General features: G+C 42.8%; 1 protein-coding gene across 4 annotated transcripts; it reads right to left on the bottom strand.

Moving 5' to 3' along the window:
- Positions 1-71: 71 nt before the first annotated feature.
- On the bottom strand, positions 72-24,886 carry SERPINE2 (serpin peptidase inhibitor, clade E (nexin, plasminogen activator inhibitor type 1), member 2). 4 transcript variants are annotated; one of them, XM_014960658.1, is made up of 10 exons: positions 24,767-24,886; positions 10,158-10,432; positions 8,838-8,957; positions 7,450-7,677; positions 6,208-6,405; positions 3,497-3,695; positions 3,251-3,351; positions 2,189-2,275; positions 1,573-1,656; positions 247-755 (listed from the first exon to the last, which is right to left on the bottom strand). In XM_014960658.1, exons 2-10 carry the CDS (start codon positions 10,411-10,413, stop codon positions 718-720), a joined length of 1,311 nt encoding a protein of 436 aa, XP_014816144.1. In that variant the 5' UTR covers positions 10,414-10,432; positions 24,767-24,886; the 3' UTR covers positions 247-717. The 4 variants fall into 4 exon arrangements, with proteins under 4 accessions (XP_014816142.1, XP_014816144.1, XP_014816143.1 ...); XM_014960657.1 differs by lacking the exon at positions 24,767-24,886 and adding an exon at positions 16,364-16,372; XM_014960655.1 differs by lacking the exon at positions 24,767-24,886 and having other exon boundaries at positions 8,838-8,954.
- Positions 24,887-25,127: the final 241 nt, after the last annotated feature.

The following is a 25,127-nucleotide window of genomic DNA, read 5'->3' as shown; positions in this document are numbered from 1 at the left end:
GAAGTCTCAAACAAGTACTTCATAAGGCTCTGGACCCAAATACCCATCAGCATATCCATGATGCACAACAGTGACTGTTCATAATGCAGTTTTATTTTTTCCTTTGTACAAAAACAAATATAAAATTTAAATCCAATAGAAAGTGTATACTAGCAATGACAAGTTTACATTACAATAAGACAGGACAATGCGATGTGTATCTAACACCACATTAGTTTTAAAACTCTCAGTGATACATGCACTATATAAAATAAAAATTGCTAGAACTTTTAATCTATTTCTACCAAGAATATCCAGGTACCAAGACACTCAAGAACCAAAAGTAATTTTGATAGGCAGTATCTACAAAATTAGACCTTTTCCACACACAAGAAGAAAATCAATATTAATAAAAACGTTTATCATTCTCTGTTAAAATCCTCTCACAAAAGCCATACATAAAATTCTTAGTAGATACAGAAAAGGTCAAAAGTTTGTTAGCATAGGTAACCATTCAGTAGTTTAAAGAATCTTTTAGACATTTTTAAGAGATACTGTAGTTTTCAATCTGTATTTTCCCCCCCCAAAGCCAGAACTACGTCGACTCCTGTTTCAAAACCTAGTCAGTGGTTAAAACTAGCTCTTGAGTGAAGTCAAAGAGTAGTGTACAAAATATTTAACAGAACAGGGGTGTGTCACATGAGTCTGTTTACTTCTTGAAGAAGGTCTTTTCCACATTCAAGGTTTGTTTATTTGTCCCATAAACAAGATTGTACCTGAGGGATGAAACGAAAACAAGGATTACCATAGTCTGCAAATATTTCCATGAAAGCATGAAGTCCAGAGAGCACAGCCAAGCCACCTCGTCACAGTCTTGTCTAGCCTCCCTCAAGTTTGTGAGCCCAGGGAAGCGTGTGTTTGGATAGGTGGCTAGCTCACATTTCTAGAGACACACAGTTCTGTCAATGCTCTGTGGAGCCTCGGGATGGGGACTGATGCCAGGAGCCTACTCTTCCCCTGGTGCTGGCAGCTGCACCTTCTTCCCTACTAACTAGCATATTTATCATCCACGTGTCACTGCAAGAAGTAGATGAGTTATTCAAAGTAACTGGGGCAGCTCTGCTCCAGGAGGGTCAACCCATACTGCAAAGAAACCATGATCACTATGTTTGCACACTCACTTCTGTTCACAGCAGGCTGGGGCAACACCCTACATCCCCACAGCCCCTGTTCTAGCCTTTGCCCCAGCACTGTTTTCCTGTCCTTTGGAAAGCCGAGTCCTATTCACCAATTCACTATCGGTAACAGAATTATTTCCTCTCCACTCAGGGGAACTATGAGAATTAAAGACTATTCTTTTGTACCCATGAACCTGCCACACTTGTTTCTGTTAACTTGGCAACCAATACTTATGTTTTTTTCCTGTTCTGAGTTGTATTCCAAGTAAAATAATCTAATATTAAAGGCGTAAGAACATACTTGCATGATTTTTTTAAAGCAATAGTTATTCAGTAGCTCCAGACTTCTTTTGTCTCTATTGCATAACTGATATTCAATTTGTAAGCAGAAAAAGTACCCAGGAATGCTGCTTACCTGTGGGATTGTGCCGGATGAAAAATACAAATGGTCTGTCTACTATGAACCAAGGAGGGGACGACCTGGCTATTAAAATTGCAGCTTGCAAGAAAAAGTTTAAAAAGTTAGACAAAGCAAGTACCACAACACATTATACACTCTCAGAGAAGTTTCCTACTGTATACTAGAAACTTGCACAAGTAGAGAGAAATGCCTAAAACCTACCAACTTGGACATTTAAAGCCACACAGGTTACACGTTATTATGGGAACCATGTTAAAGAGACACAGAAAGCTGGAAGGAAGTCTTGGGTTGACACCCAAAGGATGTAGTAGCCTAGTCCTCTTTGCCACCTGGATAGCCAGGAAAGTTACATTGGTGGCCAAGGTGTTAGCTATTAGAAAACGCTTCTCTAGAAGTAAGCCTGCTTCTACTTCTTAAGAGTATATCGAAGGTGTGATCAATACTGGCAAGTTGGGATTTTCCTGAGGAATTACATAACACCCATCAGCTGATCCAATGGGAAGCGAGAGCACGTTCCTGAAATGGTCTCAAAGTGGGCTACCTTTGCTTAGCAGTATAGTCTTCTATTGGAGCTTTCCTGAGTCTGACAATTATCAGTACAGTTGCTTACTTGTTGCTGCAGAAGCTTTGGTTCCATCTTCACTAACTTCAATTTTTGTCTTTTGCAGAACATGCGATACATGAAGACCTTCTGATCCTGAAAAAGCCAAGGAGAGCAGCACTTTCAGTGAAACTAACCACAAGAGTCAAAGTACCTTGTAGGTAACAGCTATGCTAGCATGGCTAAGAATAGTAAGAGTTGCTGCAATCCTGCTGAAATCCTGACATGCACCAAGTTAGTAATTACAAAAAAAATGGGGAATAACCTATCTTCCTCCTCCCCATTTACTAGGTTTTCTTATTTGATAGTTTTAGTTATAAGAGTTCACTTGCATTTTTAGTATTAATTAAAAAAAATGACTGGAGAAAAAAAATGCCATCTGAATTTAAGTTAGACTCCCATTTATCTCAATGTTGGGGAGGAAAAAAAAAAGCACTTGGCAAAGACACTTTGCTTTCAATGAAACACAGGAATTTGTTTTCAAATTAAGCCAGCACAAGGCAGGCTTTTTTGTTAGATCTTCCTGTAGGAGCTAATTGGGAGTTTAACAGAAGCAGAGAACAGAAATAAGATGACATTTTAGAGCCATGTCTACACCCCATTTTCAGACACCAATATTTACAGCTCTGGTTTGCTCCAGTCCCTTTAACTGGGAATGTAGTCCTTGAGCTTTCCTACAGCTCAAGAAAGAGTCATTAAACGCGTGCTTCAAGGAAAAGTTAAACACTGCAGTTGCAGTATTTGTTACAGCTCAAGGTATGGTATTGTTAGAAGTCCTGCCGTAGATTTTAGACAATGCTCGAGACCCTCAGGCTGTAATATCACATCTTAAGAAGCTGACCAACATGATTTACTGCTGTAACACAAGACAAGGGGAAAGAAGCCACTGCAGCATTCAATAGAAACAAGCAGCTGTGCTTGGCTGGCTACAACACAGAGCTTGCTCCAGTGTCATGGTAACACTTATTCAAGACAAAACAGACAACTGCATTGGTAAACCAGCATTTTATTCAGTGCCAGAAACTATTAATAAGGACCACCATGGATTAAAACAAACAAACAAAAACTTACTTGTTATTTTTGCAAAGTTTGCCTTCGACTGGTCAAACATATCTGTAATACCAAGTGCTTTCAGAGGGTCCTTTAAGTCTGTTTCTGCTACTGCTGTAAACCTAGTTGGAACAAACGAAAAAGAATGCACCAGTATTATGCAGGAAAGTTGCCTTAAGCACTCCATTTCTCCTGTATCAGAGGAGATAGACATATAAGACCCCCAAAACATTCCTTGAAGGAGAAATGGGTTATATTAGTACTTACTTGGGTAAAATAACCTGCACTCTTTTTGCCACCATGGTTGTCATCCAGCTTCCTATTGTTTTTGTGCTGATGTGAGGAATGATAGCAGAGAGCGGTGTTGTGCTTTCAGTAGGCAGAGCAATCAACATGCTTATCATTTCACCATGGTAAGGCAATTCGATGATATTATACCAAAGCTCATTTGGAGTGCTTGTAGTTCCTTAAAAAAAAAAAAAAAGCAAAGCTAATGAGCCATAGTTCTTACAGCCTTACATCTCTATTATACCTTTAGACACCTACTGCTATGAGAGTCTGTTAAGAAAGTTCTACCCGTACTTTAAAATTGACTATAAAAAGTCACAGGCTGTCTGCCTTCCTGCTAGGCAACCCTTCCAGAGTGGCATGGGCTCTGTACAGATGCTAGTTTGAAAAAAAAAGCACAGGCAGGCTGACACCATGAAACAAATACTGATTTGAGTTTGACGTGCATTCTGTTTCCCAGACAAACCTCATCAGCCCAGAGTGACAAGCCATTATGTTAGAAATCACCAGGTCTGTGAGTCAGCTGGATCTCTACTTCAGATCTCAGCTGTACCAGGACCAACTGAGCACTGAAAAACAAAAAGCAAAAAACAGCAGCAGACTATCTTTCCAAACTGAAGAGATTTTGTAGACAAGCTTTTTCCTCCAAGAGTTATTGGAAGAGCTCCTGTTTGAAGCACTCTGTTGCAATTACTTCATTTTCTTGCTTAATAAGGATCTCATTAGGAAGGAGTCCTTCAAGGCAGTGGAGAGCAGCCACTCTGAGGCAGCGCAGGAGGCCAAGTAGATGAGAAGGAGTGAGATAGCAACGCCTCCGTGAGTTCCTGTAAGTGCTGGGAAAACTGTCTCTGAGCAACCTCTCCTCCTCCGAGTTCCCTTTGGTTACTGGCGTGTGACTGGGAAGCAAATGCTTTTTATAGGCATTTCAAGTGAAAACTTGTCAGGGTTTCTGGGAAAGTTTTTTGGACAGCAGTAAGATCTTATTATCTTTCCCTTCTCTTCATGTAAGTCTGCACTTGTCAGCCCAAGCTGAAAATTGACATCTTCATTAGAAATTTAATCTTGTTGCCAGGGCCATGCAACCTGCCTTGACTAAGCTCATGTGCTAGAAAACTGGCAGTATTGCACTTATTTTGTAGTAACTGTGACAAGCTTGGCAGTTTGATTATTTCCTTTTATTATGACAGTGGTTCTCGGACTAAGGCCTACAGATCAAAATACTGGTTGCTTAAGTCAGGTAGTGGACAGTAACAAAAGGTTAAGAGGGAATTACTACTTTCCTGATCTGCCACGTGCCACTGGCACCACTCCTGAGACACATCCAACAGGAGGGGAGTTCATCTTCAGCCAACTGATGGGATTTAAGATGCTTAAAAAATTTAAACTTTTAAAAGATGCTTTTGCAAGCAAAAATAAGATACAAGATAAATAATATACAATATAGGATATCCAGAGATACACAACCTAAAATGTGTCCTAACTCAGCAGCATTTCTCTTGTACCTTTCTAGCCTCCATAGCTTTTCTGGCTTAAACATAGGCCAGCTTAATGGAGTTTTTAACCAGCATCAGAATAAAAAGTCAGAAGCCTTTAAGATAACAGTCTTGCTAAAGCTCATCTTAAGATATGAAGATCTTTCAGACTCCACAGACAAGTAGTATACACTGCAGGAGGCTTCCCCATCTCCCCCAGCTCACACTTTCAGCAGTTATCTCCAAGTATTATATTAGATCTGCCCTAATACACGGGTTTGGGACAAAGTTAGAGCTGTTTATTTTAATACAAATCTACTAATTTTAGTTGAGCACTACTAACAGTAAAACTAAGTATTTAAAAGCACAGTGGGTCTTAGTTTTTGGATTTATAGCAACCTGTATTCTCAGGCCTATTTCTCAGGCTGTATTTAGCACATGTGGAAACTACTTCCAGACAGCATTACTTTCTTGGAATAACACAACAGAAAATACTGTTTTATCCCAGCTTCAGTCTTACTTTGACCAATAAAATCCTCATAGGACTGCAACACTGAAGCTCTCAAGTACATCACTGGTCCCACGGAGCTGCCTATGTCAGCTCTGAGAGTCTCTGGTGGAAGTCTGGCTGAACCTGCTGATCTTCTTTTCACTTGTGACTCAATTTGAATTTGAAGAGGAGCTTCATGCCTTGAGATATACAGCCAACATACTAATCCTTTGCTCTTCTGCCTCCCACAGGACCAGGAACTGTGCACGTCCCATTTCTTTATTATACACGAAAATATAGATTGATTATACCCCAATCTTTCTTTCATACACAACTCACGACCAAATAAACCTCAGGGTTCTGTTTCTGTTGGCAGTTTCCCTTTCTTCTCACCCCTTAAAAAAATAAGGGTTTGTTCTTACTGCAAAGGTTCAGCAACGTGCAAAAGGTCTCAGTTCGGGTACTTTAGATTTTCCTTTTTAAAGGCAACATGATAAGACAAGTACTTTGACAGACTATTCAACCTTAAGCAACTGCTAAATACCTTGCACAGCAAACTCATCCATACCTCAGCAGTAGGAGATACTTCTGTGACGAAAAGCCTCCTACATCAGCCACAATAAGCAATACCATTAAACACCACATGTACAGCAAACTCGTTTCAGTTTGAAGGAAAAGAACAAATTTTTACAACCATTGTTGGTAGTAGTGGGAGTTACTGAGCTTACCACAGCGGAAGATGGATAATTGGGACAGCATAGGAACTTGGTAGGTCTTCCCATCAGCTCCATAAAACGGACGTTTCTTTGTATTTTCAGGACGAAATCGTGACTTCCATAAGCCCTTGAAATATACAGCATTTACAAGAACCAGTCTGGTCAAACTGCCATCAATATCATCTGGAGCTACAACCTGATCGATCATACCTAGAAGAAATAAAGAAAATCTGAGTATTTGCTGTCATAACACTGGCCAACCACTCATTAAGAACCTGAAGCACATATTACTTTAGGCCTCTTGATCTGCCAGTGTGCCGACAACTCATGAGGTTCATAAAGCCAATGGTATTCTTTGTGAAAAACTAAAACTTTGGGATAATTAGAAAGCAAACATATCTTGCTAATCATTAGACTGATGTTATAACTAACTGGGCCTTACCCTTTCCAGCATGTGAGCAGATCTAAGACTATCTTACAGTGGTAATAATTTCAGCTGAAGTACTTGTCCATTCACACACTGCTTGTAACATGGCTATGTAAAACTGATCACGTGGTAGAGGAAGAATTTGACAGCCTCATCTCAAATACTACATCCAACATCATTAACACACTCCTCGCATCCAGGAGGCACTGGTTTTAACTCCAAGGGATAACAAACATGTAGTTCACCTGGACCATGAATACATTACAAAACATGATCTCTGGCTTCAGTGTATGTAAGCTTGGCAACTAGCTGCCAAGAGGCTTGAACCATGACAGTCCTGTCAAGGCAGGGTAAATTAAAAATTCTCCACTAAACATGACTAAGAATGCAGCTGAACCTTGCAATATTTTAGGGCAGAGAGAGCAGAAGCTGAACTGCTCTACAGCTTTCCACAAGTTTTATTTACTGAGTCAAACACCCAACCTGCTTGAAAGTATCTTTCATGATTGAGAAAGTTCCAGGAGAACACTGCTTAGATCTCTCATCAATTCTATGAAGGAACAGAAGAACAGTAGAAGCTCCCCTGATCCCATGGGAACACTCACTACACTTCCCTCAAGTCCACCAGACAGGCACATCTGCTGGGACAGTCAGACTGCAGATTCCTGGCCCATCACCTCTAAAATATCACACTAATGCCAGCGTAAAGACAGTTTTCAGCTGCAAGGCAGAGCTATGTCCCCATCTTTCCTCAGTATTTCTATCTGGCACTGAGAGGTCTCAGACACCACCCTACCATGCACAAAAAAGTACTCGCCAATACTTACCCCTTGTTTCATTTTTCACCCACTGGTTGATGGAATCACATGCTGCATTTGGGTCCTCAAAGTCCACACTCTTGACACTGCATTGAAACACCTCTTTGTTCCTTGTAACAAAAGGCACTTCCATTTTAAAGCCACTCTTTGCAAACACTGCATTAGCAATTGTAACAATGTCTTTATTCTTTTTTGAGACTATGAGCCTGTTTATCTTCTTTAACGCTTTACCAACTCCTAGTTGGAAAGAACAGCAAGTTTAATTTAGAATAAGATGGTGAACAAACAGTTACTTCATATGCAACTATTATTGACATGAAAGTTCAGACATTAAGTGCCGGACTAGTAAAGGAGACCAAAGCAGGCAATCCGAGAGGCCTTCCAAAATACCCATTTCTGATCTCTCATCTGAGGAACGCTACTGTTTCCCAGCAAAAAGATGACCTTCACCGTGATGCCTGCTGCCCCACTGTCTGTCTGCTCAGAATGCTGGGGACAGTACCGGAGACAACACTGAGGTTCAAGTCTTCCCATGGAGCTACCAACCATGCTCTTCCACAGAGGGGACTGTTCCAAACCATATTTCATATCATATAAGCCCAGGTGACCCGTCAGTTCTGTGACAGTGACAAAGGAAGTCAAGGGCTCAGCTTGTTCACTCGGAGCCAACAGGTCTGCAGGATTATGCAGGTGGCCTTGAAACTCAGAGTGCAGAGCAAAAGCTGTTTTCTCACCGTCCTTCCTTTCCATTTACTGGAGAATAAAGGAAGCTCTCAAGATTTCCATAATAAGGTCCATGTCAAGTTTCCTTAAGACTAGGCCCTGGCCTAGATCAGCTACAAGCAGGAATCAATCCCTTAGCACTTGAGCTTGGGAAAGCAGTAGGTTCCAGCGCTTACAGTCAAGATCCCTAGGACCCGAAAGCAGCTCCTATGGAGTGCTTCCCAGCTCCTTCCCTGGGCGTGAGAGAAGGCATTCGGCAGCAGGGAAGAACTGCCATGTTCACCAGGCCCAGTTCTCCCCCGTCGTTACGGCTTATGAATGAGTGCTTGTCTACACAGGGAAGCTATCTCCAGGCAAGCAACTTCACAGCAGCCATTGTATCTAGCAGGATCCTCGGGTGGCTGCTTTTACAGCAGTTACTAATGGGCTCCCTCTGTTTCCCAATACAATTTAGGCAAAAATATTTCTAGACTGCTTCCTCATGTAGACAAACTTGCGATAAGAGATATGAAGGGAATAAATTAGTTCAGAGTTATTCTCTTAGCTGCACATAAGAAAAAGCCTCAGATGGCTTTGCTGTTTCTTGTATCATGAATGCTTTAGCAGTACCGTGTGTATGAATTGCTACATGTTCACTCTCCAATATTATGGGCAAATTCTTTTGGAGAACATACCATAACAGAGGTTCTCAAACTGTATTCTGTGGACCACTGGTGGTCCACGGAGCACTTGCTGGTGGTCCGGGGAGAGCTGGCTGGTCTCATGATGCTGGCTCTCCTCTTTGCTTCCAGCTGCTAAATTGCATTAAAAGACAGCTAAAGATAAATTAAATACTTTCCAACTATTACCTTTCCAAAGAAGCAGTTGCTGTAGTTGCCAAAGGACTGTAAGGCAATCATGAACAAGAGCAGAGGAGATCTGTGCAAAGAGACAGGTAGCATCCCGTAACAAGCCTCTGTAACAAGGTACTGGCTACCTTACAAGGAGTTTGAGAACCTCTGTGTCTCACAGACAGAATTAGAAAGTCTGCAGGCCAAATAAAACCAGTTGCTATAAATGCTTCAAAAATTTTGCAAGTACTTGTATTTTGAGCATTCAAGTGTTCCTAAAGTTGATTATCCCATGAAGAGATTTTAATGAATAACATTTAGATTTTAAGCTGACAAATAGTTTTGCTGTACTTTAAACCCAGAACCAAAACAGCAAAGCAAATGAAGACAGGACAGCACGTTATATGACAATACTGCTCAAGATTTAAACGTGCACTTACCTCTTGGAGTGTTTCCTATTCCTGGAAGGCAGAATGCTGGCACTAAGATGTTAAGTCTTGCTGGCAAACACTCACAAGAATACTCAGCATGCAAAGTAAAGCAGCAAGAACCTTCAGCCTACACCCTTCTCGAGGGGCAGACATTGGCAGAGGAATATAAACACAGATGCATGCAGTGTCAGGCACAGAGACAAGCAGAAATGGCTGTTTCAATGAAAGGGCACTACAAGAAGTACAGATTCAGGGATCCTGACAGCAGAAACACAAATGAACAAAACTGAAGAGCATCAAAGTGAAAATATCAATTGTATGGTTAGAGTTTGCATTGCTTTCAATGTGGTGATGAGAAATATTCTCTTGCCCTGTTATCAGAGTGACACTTTAAGGGCTAGTTCAGTACAGCCCGAAATGGGGTACTGCAGCCTTCCTGCATAGTGCTGGCACTGGACTGCCATCCACACTGCTCTGGAAAATACATTTTGCAAGGACAAAGGTAGTTCTAGCCAGGGCCCTGAAGTCATTAACAAAGCTGCTTATAAGCTAGTTCAAGTATATGTATATGTCCATACTCAAATTGCCAATTAACTTCAAGCCTGTGCATTTTGTGCTTTGGTAAACAGAGTTAATTGGTGTATGACGCAATCTACCACACTTTGAAAGCCATCTCAAAACAGCACAAAGATTCTGACAAAACACACCCCAAAACACCTTAGGAATCACTGACCATTTACGCTGTATCTCATCATAGTTGTCAGCTGCTTCTTTGTCTTGCCATCAGCACCCAGCTGCAACACCCCCAGGACCGATGCAATCCCATGAGGGGAAACAACAACGTTGTCCTGAGGCTTAGCTTTCACTATCTGATTGAAGACCTGGATTCCAACATCAGAGCTAAGTTCCTCCAGAGGATAAAAACTGAACTGGGAACATACAGATGTTAAAGTCCCAAGAACAAACAGAAGTGGGAAGTGCCAGTTCATGATTTCTGCTTGGAGATTCCTGTAAAAGAACAAAAGGGTAAAGTTAAGTCAACTTTCCTAAGTACAGCATTTTTATTTTCAACTTAAATTCTTATTTACCTAAAGAATAGGCAAGTCTTGCACATGCTCCACGCACCATTTACAGAGCTCTGGCAACAGGACTCACATCTGCATTTTACTGCGACCAGTATTTAGGTCTAAGGGTTTCTAGAAGCAGAAATAACCACAAAATAGCTAGATATCAGTGACTATATTAACAGGACAAAAGCCACCAAGTTGGAAGACTACCTCCCACCACACACAAGTTCAGTTAGTTTTATGTTTCAGTTAATGGAATCTTGGCATTCTATTTAAATTGCCCTTTAGGATAAATTAGTGCTAAGAAGCTTTGTGGTATGGTCCTTGCCTACTAAAATGTGATGCACGGTACATTTTATCGACCATTTTCTGCAGTGAACAGAAGCATCTATACATATGCAAACAGACCTTCTGTTGTGGGAATTGACACCTGCCTAGAATAATAAGAGTGAGCTGCATAGCTGGCATTTTCCATGATGGGAATATAGAGAAATACTTGGATTTTAAAACAAGAGGTTAAGCTTAGATTTTAGCCTGTATTTTTCCACTTAAGAAAATTCAGCAGCTAATGAGCACAGAAGGAAGTTCACATTCAGAATGGGACAATCTTCATCTGCAGATCTAACATCTAACAGACCTCAGTTTCGTTACACCCATGGCTACCCAGGGACTGAGGCACAAGCAGCAGCAACAGTTTGTTCAGGACCTCTCAGCAACTGATTACAGAACCAAGCCCAAATCTTAAACACTGGGTACTGCAACTACTAGGCTGTATTTCCTCCTCATGGAAGTGTATTCAATCCCTTTTTTGTTAGGGCAAACAGGTACTTAGAGGAATAACCACGCAATAATCTCCTATTCCATGAAATTAGGTTCCCTGCTCACCGTTGAGCAGGTCCATCACAACATTTTTATTTTAAGACATCTCAGTTGCACAGTTCAAGAGTCCCAACTCCCATTTTCAGACCAACAAGTGAGCCTGTTCCCCCCACTGAGCTGACTTTGGTGCTCCAAGAGTTTGTGTCTCAAGCATGCTGAGGAGTCAGGTAGATCCCTAGTTCACCGAAGGCTCATTAGGCTGCAGAAGGTATCCAACTCATTAATATGACATTTGCATACCACATGCAAAACTCCAAAGCAGGTCTCTCCATCCCTCGAGCCCTCTGCTCAGCCTTGCATGCTTGCTCTTCAGGCTCCAGCAGCACTGGAGCTGGAGGCCAGCACAGACACAGCATCCAGGCAGGGAGAGGGTTTTGGCCAAGGCACTTCTTATTTCCAGCTGCCCCCCCCTCACCCAAAAGGGCGTTTGTACAGCAGCCGGAAGCACCAGGGCCATCTCACAGCCTACCCATGCTGCCATGTTCAGGCCAGGCTGGAGCACACCACTACCAGAAAGCCAGCTGGTGCTTGTACAGATTCGTTTAATCATCTTTTAATAGCACGTACTTTAGCTGGGCTAAAACACTCAGAAGTAACAAACACGGCATTTCCACTTTCTTCTATGCCATTTCAGGGGACAGAATCGGCTTTGTCAAAGCTTGCTGTCGCAGCACAGAATGAACCAAATGCTGAACATGAAATAACGCAGGAGTTGAGACATCTTTCTCCCCCAAACCCAACTGTTAGTATAGCCATGACCAGAGGAACCTGTTGGACTGATTTAACTTATGCAAGAAAAAGTGAAAAAGCTGTCCTACAAAGCAGATTAACAGCCCGCCCACTAATTAGGTCTTTCCCATCAACCTGCTAATCCCCCAAGCAGTTTTGGAGTCACTGAAGTACAATTCCTTCCACAGGAGCTCCTTACCAGCCATCAATTGGCACTACCCAAGCTCAGTTTGAAAACTAGACTGGATTTGGCTGGCTGCAGCCAAGACCTGCAGGAGGAAAACACAAATGCCACCTGCAGCAGGTTACATGAGTCACTGCCTGGATTTGTCCTGCATCCCACCCCACTGGCTACAACAGGGAGCAGTCATGGGGAGGACCAGCAGCCCGACAGGGAAAGCGAGATTGTGCATTTTATATTGAAAATGTTAAGGAATATTCTTAAGTGTTCTTTGCTACTAGCACAAAGCAACCACCTGGAACCTCTAGTTTTGTTCTCAGGGGGAAGGCCTCCCTCTTTCCCAGGCAGCAGCTCAACAGCCATGGCAATGCTGCCTTGCAGGAGGCAAGTGTAGCTTGCCACTCCAAGAGAAGCTGAGGCTTGGGTTTTCTTTGACCACCTCTTTTTCCCTCTACCTGGAAACCCAAGGGGCAGTTTAACCAAAAATTCTTAATCCCAATATTAATCAGGCTTTTACCATTAGCTAGTACCTTGGCAAAAAAAACCAAACCAACCCTCCACCAATCCACAAAACCCCACAACTGTTAGAGATTCTAAGTAGATGCACTTACAAGCAAGCAAACAGTTAATGTAGGTGAAATACTGCCTGTCCCCTGTAGTGATGGAGACCAGGGATAGTAACAGACAAGGCAATCAGAGCACACAATTTGAGCTGTAATTTGAAAACCCTGCTTTTGATTGAGGCAGCTCCACCTGATCCAGCCAGCAAACCAGAAGAGATTGGACTGTTTCGAGCACATCTACCCTTGGCACATTACATTGCCAGAAGTATATTATGAGGGCGAGGACAGGAGTGACACTTCCATAAAACCAAATAAATGACAATGAAACACTGTTTTATGTACTGCAGCTGCACAATTCTTATTGGAATCAGACATTTCTCTCTTCTTTGCCTTTACCACAATATATTGGAAGTCCCAAGTTTTCTACTTCACTGGTGACAGCTCCTGCCAGACTCAGGGTGACAGTTACCAAGAGCCCTGCATTTTCCCCATGACACATCTGTGAAGCCTTGTCAAAATCCCCTCACCCCACTCCCAAGGCCACTGCTGCAGGATTTTGGGTTTGCTTTTTTTGTTTGTTTGTTTCAGAGAAACAAAATATTATCCCCTGCACCTGGTTTCCCCAGAGGACTCCATGCTTGCCTAACCTCTCCCTCCTGCTATGCCATTAAGGCAGGCTGGTCTCTATTTTGGAGCACAACCTCTAGCAGATATGGACTCAGTAAGTGAAACAAGTTGTGCCGCGAGTGCTCTGGAAAGAGTAAAATCGCTTTTCATAGTTAGAGAGCAGTTGCTTCTTGGCCCTGCCATGCCCATTGCGTAGCTTAACCAGCTGACTGAGGAGCTAATTTCACCTTGGAGCAGAAGTGGCATTCATGTTATTAATGCTTCTGGCACAGATTTCAGTATATTCAACTTCTAGGCAGTTCAGTGACAAGGAGTACATTTGCATATCCTGAAAGAAAGAAACAGCTTAAGTACAGTGCAAGGAGAAAAAAAAATCCAAAAGGATGTAGGATGTGTAGGATGGAAAACAGTTGACCTGCTATGCAGAATACCAACAAGCTTTCAACAAGCTTTCATAATGCTGAAGCTAAAAACCCAGTGGTAGTTAAATTTGAATCTAATGCTTGAGAAAGCCAAACAAAAATACAAGCTAGGCATTTCTTTGCCTATGACCTTTATATTTTTATAAAGTTAACTGAGAAGGAGGAAGGTGTATAGGCAAATTCATTTACATAAGTGTGGGCTGTTGAGAGATGTTGGACTGAAAATAAATCCCTCTTCAAGGTAGTCTGCCCACTTCTTAGATTGAGAACTTGCAGGAAGGACAGCATCCCACACCTGAAACTTCCAAACAGACAGTGGAAATACTGACACTGACCCAGAGAAATGCATCTAGAAAATAATAAAAAAAACCCCAAATTTAATTTGTTACGTGAATCTGGATTTTAACCCTAATGCTAAAGTTTCTGAACAGAACAGATGACAATGTCAGGCATTCAGCTGTATATATGAGGGATGCCCTGTCCGTGGCAGCACACTGGGAACTCCATCACTCTCCCACCTCACCGAGCAGCCCCATTCCCAGTCCTGTCCAGCACCATCCAGACCTGCAGTGAGCCGCTGTGCAGTTTTAGACAAGCACAGAGCTCTGGGGAAGGCAGAAGAGGAACACTACAGCGTGTCCCGTCTGCACAGGGAGTTTTGGGCTGTTTCACGACAGATGATGAAATGCCTTCAGGCTACCCATCTGCAGGTGACCTCAACCTCCAGCCAGTGTTGGGAACACTAACCCTCACACAGCGTGGGCAGCACGCTCAGCTCTCACCAGGCTCAGCTATTCGCATCACCCACAGAACACATAGCTAAAGTTTTTGGCTGAAGTTGTTATGGACGTATTTGATCTCAACAAAGAGGACACGATGCTTTCGGCCTGCATTTACAGAATGCCTGGTAAAAAAGCAAAGTTGAATTAATACGGACTGTTTGAACTGGGTCTAGAAAGGCATTTGGTGGAGCAGGGAGAAGTTACACCTTCAGCCCCAGGCACAAAAAGCCGCTGAGCATGGAGATCCCGCTACAGGAAAGAACTAGCTTAAGAAGGACTTCGTTTTCAGAGAGCCAGACCGAGCTGCTGCACTCTTCCCAAGAGGAAGAAGAGCAGTTTGGTTCGAGAACAGAGGCAAAAACATGAGCTGAAAAAATACTCAGATTTTAGAAATGTCAGTTGGAGAAAAAGATCTGTCCCAGAGAGCCTGAAAACTACTTTGAAGTGAATTGAGAAAGAAATAGCGAACTGTACATAGATTTTTAGATATCTATACTGACTGCACTAAGTACTGTATGTATGTTAGTATCCTGTGAGACATCTCCAAGTGTTTATTTTGAAGCCTGACTTGAACAGCAGTAAGGCATAACCCAGAATGCTCATTCTTGCAGCTGCAAGATGGGTTCTGCCGTTTCTTTAAAGACATATCAAGCATAAGGAAATTTAGACACCAGACTTCACTTCTGTGAATAGCTGTACCCAAAACAACAGCAAGTGCAGCTAAGCAGAGGAAACCTAAAAAACCAGAGCCTTGCAGCGTTGCTGGTCTCCCTGTATCGAGCCCAGAAAGCTCGGAGCCCCCGAGCCCACGTGGCAGGCACCGGGCAGCCTGTGTGCCCAGAGAAACTTGGCCTGGGACAAACATTCGGGGACTTCTCCAAGTTTGAGATGTTGATGTTTCCTTGTCAGTGCCATCTGTGCTACTAATTTAAAAGTCTTATTTCAGCTGACATGGGAGCTCAAAGCAAGCAGTTTCACTTCAGGCATTTAACTAACTCTCTCCAGCAGGACTGAATAAATACTCAACCAAACTTGTTAACAGTCATTAGAGGAGCTGGCTGAGCCCACAGCAATTGTTCCTCCAGAGCAACGAGACCCCTCTGGTTGCAATGGGAAGGTCACATGCTGGGTCTTGTTTTTTCAGATGATGCACACTTGGCAGCGTGTTAAGAACACCCAAGCCTGTTGATAGGCTTCTCCTCTCCCCCTCACAGGTGTTCGCAACTCTCCTTCTGCCCAAGCCTCTTATATACCAAAGCCTTCAGTTTCTGTATCCTCTCCTACCATGCTGCCTGGCCTCTGCTACATCTAAACAGGCTTTTGGGTTTGGAGTGGCAGGACCCACAGTCTGAATTCAGGCGAGTTCAGAAGTGGCTTCTTCCACACGACAGAACTGTGAAATGTTTCATCTTCCTCCAGGTTTTCTGGTACATCCAGAATGTTGGCTCTTCCCTTTCGTCTAACAACTCTTCGCAGTGCTTCCCACTTTAAAGAAGTGTTGAAAAACCCCACAGATGTCCCCACTGATACAAAAATAAAAGCCACGTTATATCGACACATCAGGTCACATGAAATATACTTAATACAACGAAACAGATTTTTATTACTCAATACCTGGAAGGTCTACTATATGCAGAGCATCACTGAGAACGCTAGCTTTTAAACACTTTTAAGCAGCTCAGTACTTACATTGCTCTGAAGAGAAGCAAGTTACTGTCAACATGAGATAAGCGTAACTTGTACACAGAGATAAGCTGGAATTTTTTTTTTAAAAAACATTTTGTACGTTAAGATATTGGTCTGACTTCAGGCACTACAGCCAACGTTGCACACAAGTGCAAAGAGCACGGTGCTGATTCTGAGGCTTTCCTCGCTCCACCTTAATCCTGTCTCTGGTATTTCTAATTCTCTCAGTTTTTTAGTGCATTTGTGTTTTTTTCAGGATGGACCGTCTCCATCTGGAACGCCTCCCTTTCAGCTGTGTCCAACCAGCCTCCCCCGCCAAGGGGGAATTTCCCAGCAGAGCACTGGCTTGTAGAACTGGCTGGCCCCAGACAGAAACCATCTCCTTGTCCAAGCACAGCTCCCAGACGAGCAGAAAGTTAGAGAGTTCAGTGATTCTTTATGAAAAGCCCTGACCACCCCTTCTGGGGAGTCTCTGTTTAGCATGAAGAACAGAGAAGCTCCATTTAAAACTTTCTGTAGCCTCACACCTAATTTCTCCTGTTCATAAACCAGACTGATTTTCCCACCAGTATCTGTCTCCTACAGCATTTGATGGTGGTTCATGGTAGTTCACTAGAAAGACCAAGTTCACATCATGTAAAGTTGACCAGAGACAGCTTTTGATTGCACCACTTAGTTGTAACTGTACTGCAACCACACAACCACTATTCAGAGTTTTGAGGACATAGATGGGCACATATGTATTGTTTGCTTTAATTACGTATACAGGAGGGATGGAAGTAAAAGAAGCCAACTTGATCTCTGGTTCATCAAGCAGAGATCAATATGCTGATACCACAGGGCAGGGGCCTTATGGAGACATTGCTGTGACTTTACAGTTCTACCACCATTTTCAAATTTTATCCATGTTTTCTCATTGCAGTAGGCTCAACAACTGTTGTTAAAGGTGCTGTGTGTCATTTAGTCCTGTATTTAAAGCAGAGTTTCCACTGTCTTCTCTAAGATTGATTATCAAGTCTTACAGTATCAGGAAGATTAAAGAGAATTATGTTTTTAATTTACTGGTGTCCCTTTATTAAAGAAATGGTTCTGTTGATCTTAAGTTCTTTATGCAATGTGGTTATTTTAACATAATGAAGAAACAGCATGGGACAGTCAGCCCATCATGACTAATGTTGCAGAACCAGTTTCCCAAAAAGACGCAGCACGGTGGTGTTTCACAACAGGGCAGTGAGGCTGTACCTTCTTGCTCTGGATTCACCCCAGTAGAGGGAACGATGGTTCTGTGATTAAAGCATTTGCCTCAGACTCAGCAGCAGGTTCATAACCCAGGCTCCCGTTTTAAGTTTCTGTGGAAGAAAAGCCTCACAGAACCACAGTTCCCACATCTACTGTATATTAACAATGCTCATTATGCAAGTACAGGCTCATTAAGAACCAAAGGCAAACCTACAGGATTGCAAGCTCCCATTAATAAGGTACAGAGTATTAAGTCTTTGGAAATGAGCAATAAGTACAGATTTATGAAGTAACTCCACAAGGTCCTTGAGTAACAACAGCCAATTTCTTACCCCTTAACTCCCCCCCAACCTTTACCTTAGACCCCACTTCTGCTGTAGTATTTGTCCTTTTCTTCGTTAAAGAATATTAAAGGGAAATCTGTTACCTTTACTCATTTCCACTTGTTGCAGGACTCATCTGATACCTTGCACCTCTACACCCCTGCAGAGCAAACTGAAACGTACTCTTCCTCTCCCCAAGGAAATTTTAATCTGCTGGTCAGAGGCATGTGCCCCATCTCCTGCACATACCAGGCTGAGAGAGCAGAAATAGCCATGTGGAGATGGCTCCATGGCCACTAGAGAGTGCATGGAGAGCTGTGCTTGGAGCAGATTGAGAACTTGCCAGTACACATCCTTCTTCAGAAGGGTTAACATACTAGTATCTGTTACACTCAGATCTAGACAACTGTCAAGCAAAGAGAAAAAAAAAATTGTAAAAGAAAATGAAAGCCAAAGACATAGAACGAAGTCCTGAAACCAGCAGGGAAAATTTCAGTAGAGCTTTGACAAGGCATGCAAGTTGCTGCAGAGTAGAAGAGAGATGATTGTTTGCTTTCAGATTCTACACATTTTAGGTTTAGTTTATTCTACAAAGAGAGGTGCTTGTATTTCCTATTAAGCAACACACTATGAAGCCCAGTTTCCATAATACCACACCCTATGGTTCAGTCTGGGTTTTGCAGCACAACTGAAAATACGTTTTCTATGTAGCAATAATATTTTTATACTCCTGGGAAGCTAAGATACATAGCAAGAGGTATCAGCCACATGGTATCTAACCAAAGCCTGTGCATGCTTTGGTTAGAGGCGCCCAACTGGTAGTAAGAGATGGGCTCTCAGTCTTCCAAGTGGCCTTTCAGACACCCCACTTAAAATAATGCAAGTATTTCAATATTACTAAGTTTTTACTTATTCTTCCTCCTACAAGGGGTAAGGTCTATGGTAATAACAGTGTTGGCAGTTCTGTAAAGTTACATGGTTGTATTTGATACATTCATTTCACCATAAAAATAGATTGGAACAACTCCAGCATTCTCTGTTCATAATAAGAACTTGTACTTACACAGACCCATTGACATCCAAGACCTGAACCTTTAAGCATTTCTATCTAGGGAATACCACCATCTGACAAAATACTCCGAGAGATGAGGAGCACCGTTCTAACCTTTTACTTCACTTGTGGTTGGAGATCTGCAGAGCGATAGGTGGCTAGCCTTTTATTTACTTATTAATCATATTCTACAACACTTATAATCAACTGCTTCCTATTTGTAAGTGAATTTAGAAATCCTATCCTCATCTGAAATACTAGATAACAAATGTAACTTTTTAAATGTAATGTAGCCAAGGATTTAAGTTATCAATATTTAAGATGAAAAAAACATATTGATTTTCTCTCTCTCTAGGCCAGCATCAATGAAACAGACTTAAGCTGACAAACATCAGGTAACAGTTTTCTAGTGGCCTTTTCTGAATCATTTCAGAACAAGCTTAAAGGTTACGCCAAAAGGATATGGATATTTACATTTTTCTTTATAGCACATCGACATTTACTTATGTTCATCTTTTTCCCCTCCCTGGCTTCAGAAGCAGCAGCAGCCAACTTGCAAAACTATCAGAACTCACAGATGCTGTAGGGATGCAGGAATCACCCCTAGTGAGGATACAGGAATGAGGATTGTGCTGGAAACCCTAACTGTATACTCAGAAACCTCATCACTCATCTAACTTACATCAACCAGTTAATAAGAGAATTAACAGCTATTTAGAAGATCTGTATTTAAGAAAACATGCTCTTTTCTTTAATCTGACCTCGCTTGCAATTAGTCCCACAGCTTTCTGGGAAGGCAAGACCTAAATTTCCATAGAAAAAAAAAAAAAAAAGACAGTTCTAGGGGAAAAAAAAAAATTAAACTAGTGTCTTCCTGCTCTACCACCTAGGAGTGTGCAAGTGTTAGAAAAGAATATTAAAGCTTGCTATTTAAAGATGATATGCTCAAAATAAACATGACAATTAAAATATATTGGGGAAAATGAATATTTAATAAAGTCTTAAGTCTGAATTTAACAGCTTAGTAGTTTAGTCGTGTTAAGGTAAGACAAAAATAGATTGCTTTTTAACAGGGAAGAATATATACCTGCTTTGGGATTTCCAGGATGTTTGTCAGGATGACATTCAAGGGCTTTAATCTTAAATTCCGCAAGGATTTGTTCCACCTAAACAGAATGTTGAGATTTAAAGTAAGTAAATACGTACACATAGAAAAGATTTTCAAATTTTCTTTTTGAAGGGTGTTGGGAGGAACAGCAAAGAATGCTGAAAGATTTTTTCCTATTCATTTTTACAAGCTTTAGTACAAGCAAAATAGAGGTAACAACAACCATCTGTCAGTGGCACTGCTTATTTAATTTCATTCTCCATGCACTCATCCTAATGTGCAAAGATCATGTGTGCAAAACCCTTTCTTCACATTTGAGCACGTAGGCAAAACACATCACTTCAGTCGCTCCTCCAGCTTTCTGGGAAGGCAAGACCTAAATTTCCATAAAAAAAAAAAAAAAAAAAAGACAACTGAGTATGAGCTACGCACAAGAATCCTGCAAGAGCAAGTCATGACCTGGCATATTAAACCATCTGATTCAGTTCAGATTGAAAGTTTGTAGGCTGAGTTGTGAGCTGCGTTGGCTGAGAAGCCTCCGCACAGTCCATCGCTATTTCTGTAACGCAGATGACGAACCTCAGCAGAGGAAGTAGGCAATTAGCTGGGAAAGCAGCCTCTGAAGCTGAGCTGCCAGAGCAGCTGGAGGCCTCAAGCTTACTTCGCTGCTGAGAAAGCTACACGAACTGCTCCTTCAGAAGATGAAGGTATATGGCAAGATGGAGACATACAGCTAACAGATAAACCTACCAACTTCTACATAGGATTTCTTAGATTGCTTAAGGATGTAAAGTAAGAAGATAACAATGGAAGAGGAAAAGTTATAGGTATGTTCAGTTCTCCTCTTGTTTTTGTACTTGTAACCTGACAGAGCCACAGACAAAAACTGCCCCTCTCCTATTAAAACAAAACAAGTAACCTCGAAAACCACTCACAACCTTTGGCCAAGAGGAGCTTGCAGTTCAGACCAGGTGACACAGCTATCTCAGAAGCAGCAAGGATCACTTAAGTACCACAACACACACTTCTGCAAGAATAGATGTTTAAAGTTCAAGTTGTTGAATAGTAAGAAAACAAAACTTGGTCAAAGCTACATAGCTGATGAACATGAATTCATATCACCTGCACATCAGCTGAACTACGAGATCCAAGATGTACCAACAATTCTCAATACTGCCGCTGGAGACCCCAGTGTGATTTACAACTGTAGCTTACAGTCTGTTGACAACTAGTATTTCTCACAGTTTCTACCTGCATGTTGAGGCCACTATATACGCACACCCTTGGGCAGGAGGCTTCAGTTCAGAACTCAACAGTAATCAGTCTTGATGTCTTCCGTAATTCCTCTCATGGTCCCAAGATACTAGAAGGAACCTCAGGCCACTGTTTCTAAAGCCCAGGAGGAGAACAGGAAGCTGCCTGAAGCACATGGTTTACATCATGTTGCTGACCATGGTCACCAAGACTGAGTTTTCCACCATGGGGAGATCAATCCACAAGATGAATATGCCTTCATGCTTAAACCACTTTGTGGTGTATTTATCAGACCCCAGCATGAGTCACGTCCTGATTTCAGCCTGGAAATATAAGCAAAAGCATCTTTCTGGCTATTAAAGGTGAACACCAGACCACTGACAAGATACAATAGCTGCCAAAACTCATGTGTTTCCAGACACTGGTCAAGAAGAGGTACTAAAGGATAAATAAAGCATTTCAGTTAGCACTTAAGTATATTTCAAGACCATGACAAACAACTCGAGAAAATATGGCTCATACTAGCATTTCCACTAAAATCGACCCATCCTCTTCCTGTTCATGACCACTGGCTCCAGCTTCAGCAGACACCTCCTCTGTGCTTTCAGAAGTCTTCATGTAGTCAAGTACTGAACTAGATTCTAGTACTAAAGAGGAGACAGGAAAAAGCAGAACACAGAACAATTTTTTTTTTCCCATAGCATGCCAGCCTAAACATTTGTGTAGCTACAGCTGTAGAATGCTACCGCCTTTATTTTCATCTTTCTGGTCTTCTTCCACCCAATCATTTCACCTATTGCAGAGGAAACACACCTGAACATGCACATGATTGCACATATTCAGCTTTCCCGTATTTTTTACACACAGAAGCTATTTACTTTCATGAAAAAAACCTTTTCATATTTTCATAGTTTTCTAATTTACACTGCTAATCTTTGAATTAATAGGTAGGCTATTGGCTACTCCATGCTACCTGCTCTCTAAAGCTAAGAAGAGGCAGTTCTGTGTATCACTCTGCTTATTTAAGATGTTTATGGTTAGCATAGGTGCACCGAATTACACGGTACTTACAAGCTACTACTTTGCTGTAAAACATGATTTGTAAGTTATGTCACAGGCGACTGGGAGGACGCCCGGAGGCACACATAGATGACTGCATCCAGCAACACTTCACAGATTGGTGATGATTAATCCATCTTTTCCCTGTCTTCCTGTGTATAAAACCTTTGACCCTAAAGAATAGTAGAATCCAGTTAACAGACCAACTAACTGGAAGTGTTTTGATGATTAGGCTGGATTTCCCCTTTATTAATATTACAAAAGCACACTCTCTCATGCATGCCTGTGATTAAGCAATCCAAGCGGTCCAGACAACCCTAACTCTGGGTTCCAAGAAAAACGTTCCACTGAACCTCAGCTTTTTCAAGTAGTTGCTTAGCAAGAATGAAAAGCTGCAACTGGCTGCATGAGCCAGGTAGATGCTGAGCCCACCACCAAAGCAACACAGAGCTCTAGCCAGAGCTCTCTCTGAACTCTTCCCCTAGATCCACACAATTTACAAGCATCTACAATTTAATTCCTAGCAATAGGGTGAGGTAATTATTTTTATATACAACACCACAATCTAGTCTAAAAATGTCTAGTGCGACTTCCTGGGCTCACTGCTTGACATTTTTCTGCCTAACAGTATGCTGTTAAGAAGCTTTAGGACTGGAACACATTTCCGGCTGTGCAATTTAGAGACCCACACTAAAAGTCTCTGCATGCCACTAAGGCATGTTATTCTCCTGGTTGTCAATGACAACACCAAACAGAAGCTTCAACACTTCTGTATACACCTTGAAACAAAATACATTGCAGATTCCCGTTGCTTTCTTTTTTGTACTGACATGAGTTTATATCACCTCCCACATGAGGTACACGGAGCTGTATGTAGACAGTTGTCTACAGCGATGGCCGTATCACCATCCAAAAGCAAAGAGGAGTTTTTATAACATCCTGATACCTAGGTAGCAGATGCCAGGGTAACATCCAGATAAGCAGCTATTCAGCATCTTAAGAGCACAGACAAAATTTGCTGACGGACTGTCTGACATACAACTTGTCCGTAACTGTAAAGAAGCTGTAGACTAGCATTTGTTACTCAAAGTTCACTCCTGTGCCAAACAGCTGCTATTCTCACAGGTTTAATCACACCCCATAAAATGCTAAAACTCCAAGCTAGCACATCTTTTACGTATTTGAATCAATCTACTTAATCATTCTTGGTCTTCACCTCACATGCTTTCAAGACTCATCCGATCACTTGGCAGGCAGGCAGCTGCTTTTCACTTTGCTCATGGATTTCTGCAGCTTCTCCCCTTTTTCGAAGCTACACGACAGTACAGCTGCTTACACCTACGTACGGCTTGTGAATAGCCCCTACAAAACCAGGTTTCTAATGAATTCCTGCAGAGAGCAGAGTTACTAAATGTTCACATTAGAGAAAGCGAATGGAGAAGTTGTCATTTTTCAGAGCAGTGAAAAAAAAAACAATCAGTCGACCAGGTTTCTCCTTCAGGAAGTTGCCCAAGAATGCAATTAAAACCACAAAAACCAAACCACGTCTCAGAATCATATGCAGGCATGAGAAAGGGGGAAGAGAAATAAATCACACTGAGGCCTCTAATCCATAGGCAGATATTCCCGAGTTCTAAGGGAAATCTGACATTTTAACACCTATCTGTTAGCACAATGGTATCTCTGAAGGTTTTCTTTTCTCTGTGAAGATCCTCCTGCGCTGCACTGCATTGAGCCAAGATATTAAACACCGTTTTAACCAGGAGACAAAAGACTCTCTCCTGAGGTGTACTTTGCATTTCCAAATCCTCTCAGAGCTCGGTACACAAAGCACGCTCCCGCAGTATTCTAAAGCGAGCCAAGGTGAGAGTTTTAGCTAACCAGTTCTCTGCCTCAACACACACTTAGTGCCACCAGCACTAGCTAAATCCTCTCTTAATAATAGAATATATACACCCTTTGCTCCCCGAACTGCAGCGGCTGCAAGTACTTCGCTCCCATTTCTCTGTCACTTGATATGTAAACAAAATCTCAGTTACTAACTGAATTGTTATGTATCGGTTTTAAAGTACAAGAGCAAGCTCTCTCTGGAAGAGGAGAGGAGACGCTGACGAAGTGAGCAACTTCCAGTCTCCGCCGACGCGGGGGGTGCCCGGGGGGCTCCCCCTCCGCCGCACCCCCGGGAGAGGCGTGGGTCCCCGGGACGCCGCGGCCGCCCGGCGGGGACGGGAGAGAGCCGCTGGCAGCGGGGACCGGCAGCTCCCCACCGGCGGCCGAGCCGGCAGAGCGCGGGGCTACCAGCCACCTCTGGCGGGGGGGGAAGAAAACAACCCTCCTCGCTCCCCAAAAACCACCGATCAGAAGAAACTCACCCCGCCAGCACCACCCGCTCACGCCACGGCCGGATTTGGGGAACTTGCGGGCGCGGGTACCGGGCACAGCACCCCGCAGAGCCCGCCGGCACCCGGGACACGGGGTCCGCGGCCAGCGGCCTCCGGCGTATCAGCCGGGAAACTTTGGTTCCCCCCGCACGGAGCCCGCACGACACTCCGGCTCCCCTCCCGCCCTCCTCCGCCGGGCGGCTGCCCCGGGCCCTCCTCCTTCTCTTCCTCCAGCCCCGCGGCGGAGCAGCACAGGGGCCGCCCGCCTGAGGGGAGCAGCCCGGCCCGCCTGAGGGGAGCTGCTCTGCCCCCCTGAGGGGAGCAGCCCGGCCCGCATGAGGGGAGCTGCTCT

Source organism: Calidris pugnax, unplaced genomic scaffold (genome assembly GCF_001431845.1).
Source record: "Calidris pugnax isolate Ruff unplaced genomic scaffold, ASM143184v1 scaffold398, whole genome shotgun sequence".
Lineage (NCBI taxonomy): Eukaryota > Metazoa > Chordata > Aves > Charadriiformes > Scolopacidae > Calidris > Calidris pugnax.
Note: the sequence above shows the minus strand (reverse complement) of the source record. Positions and strands in the feature narration are given on the sequence as shown.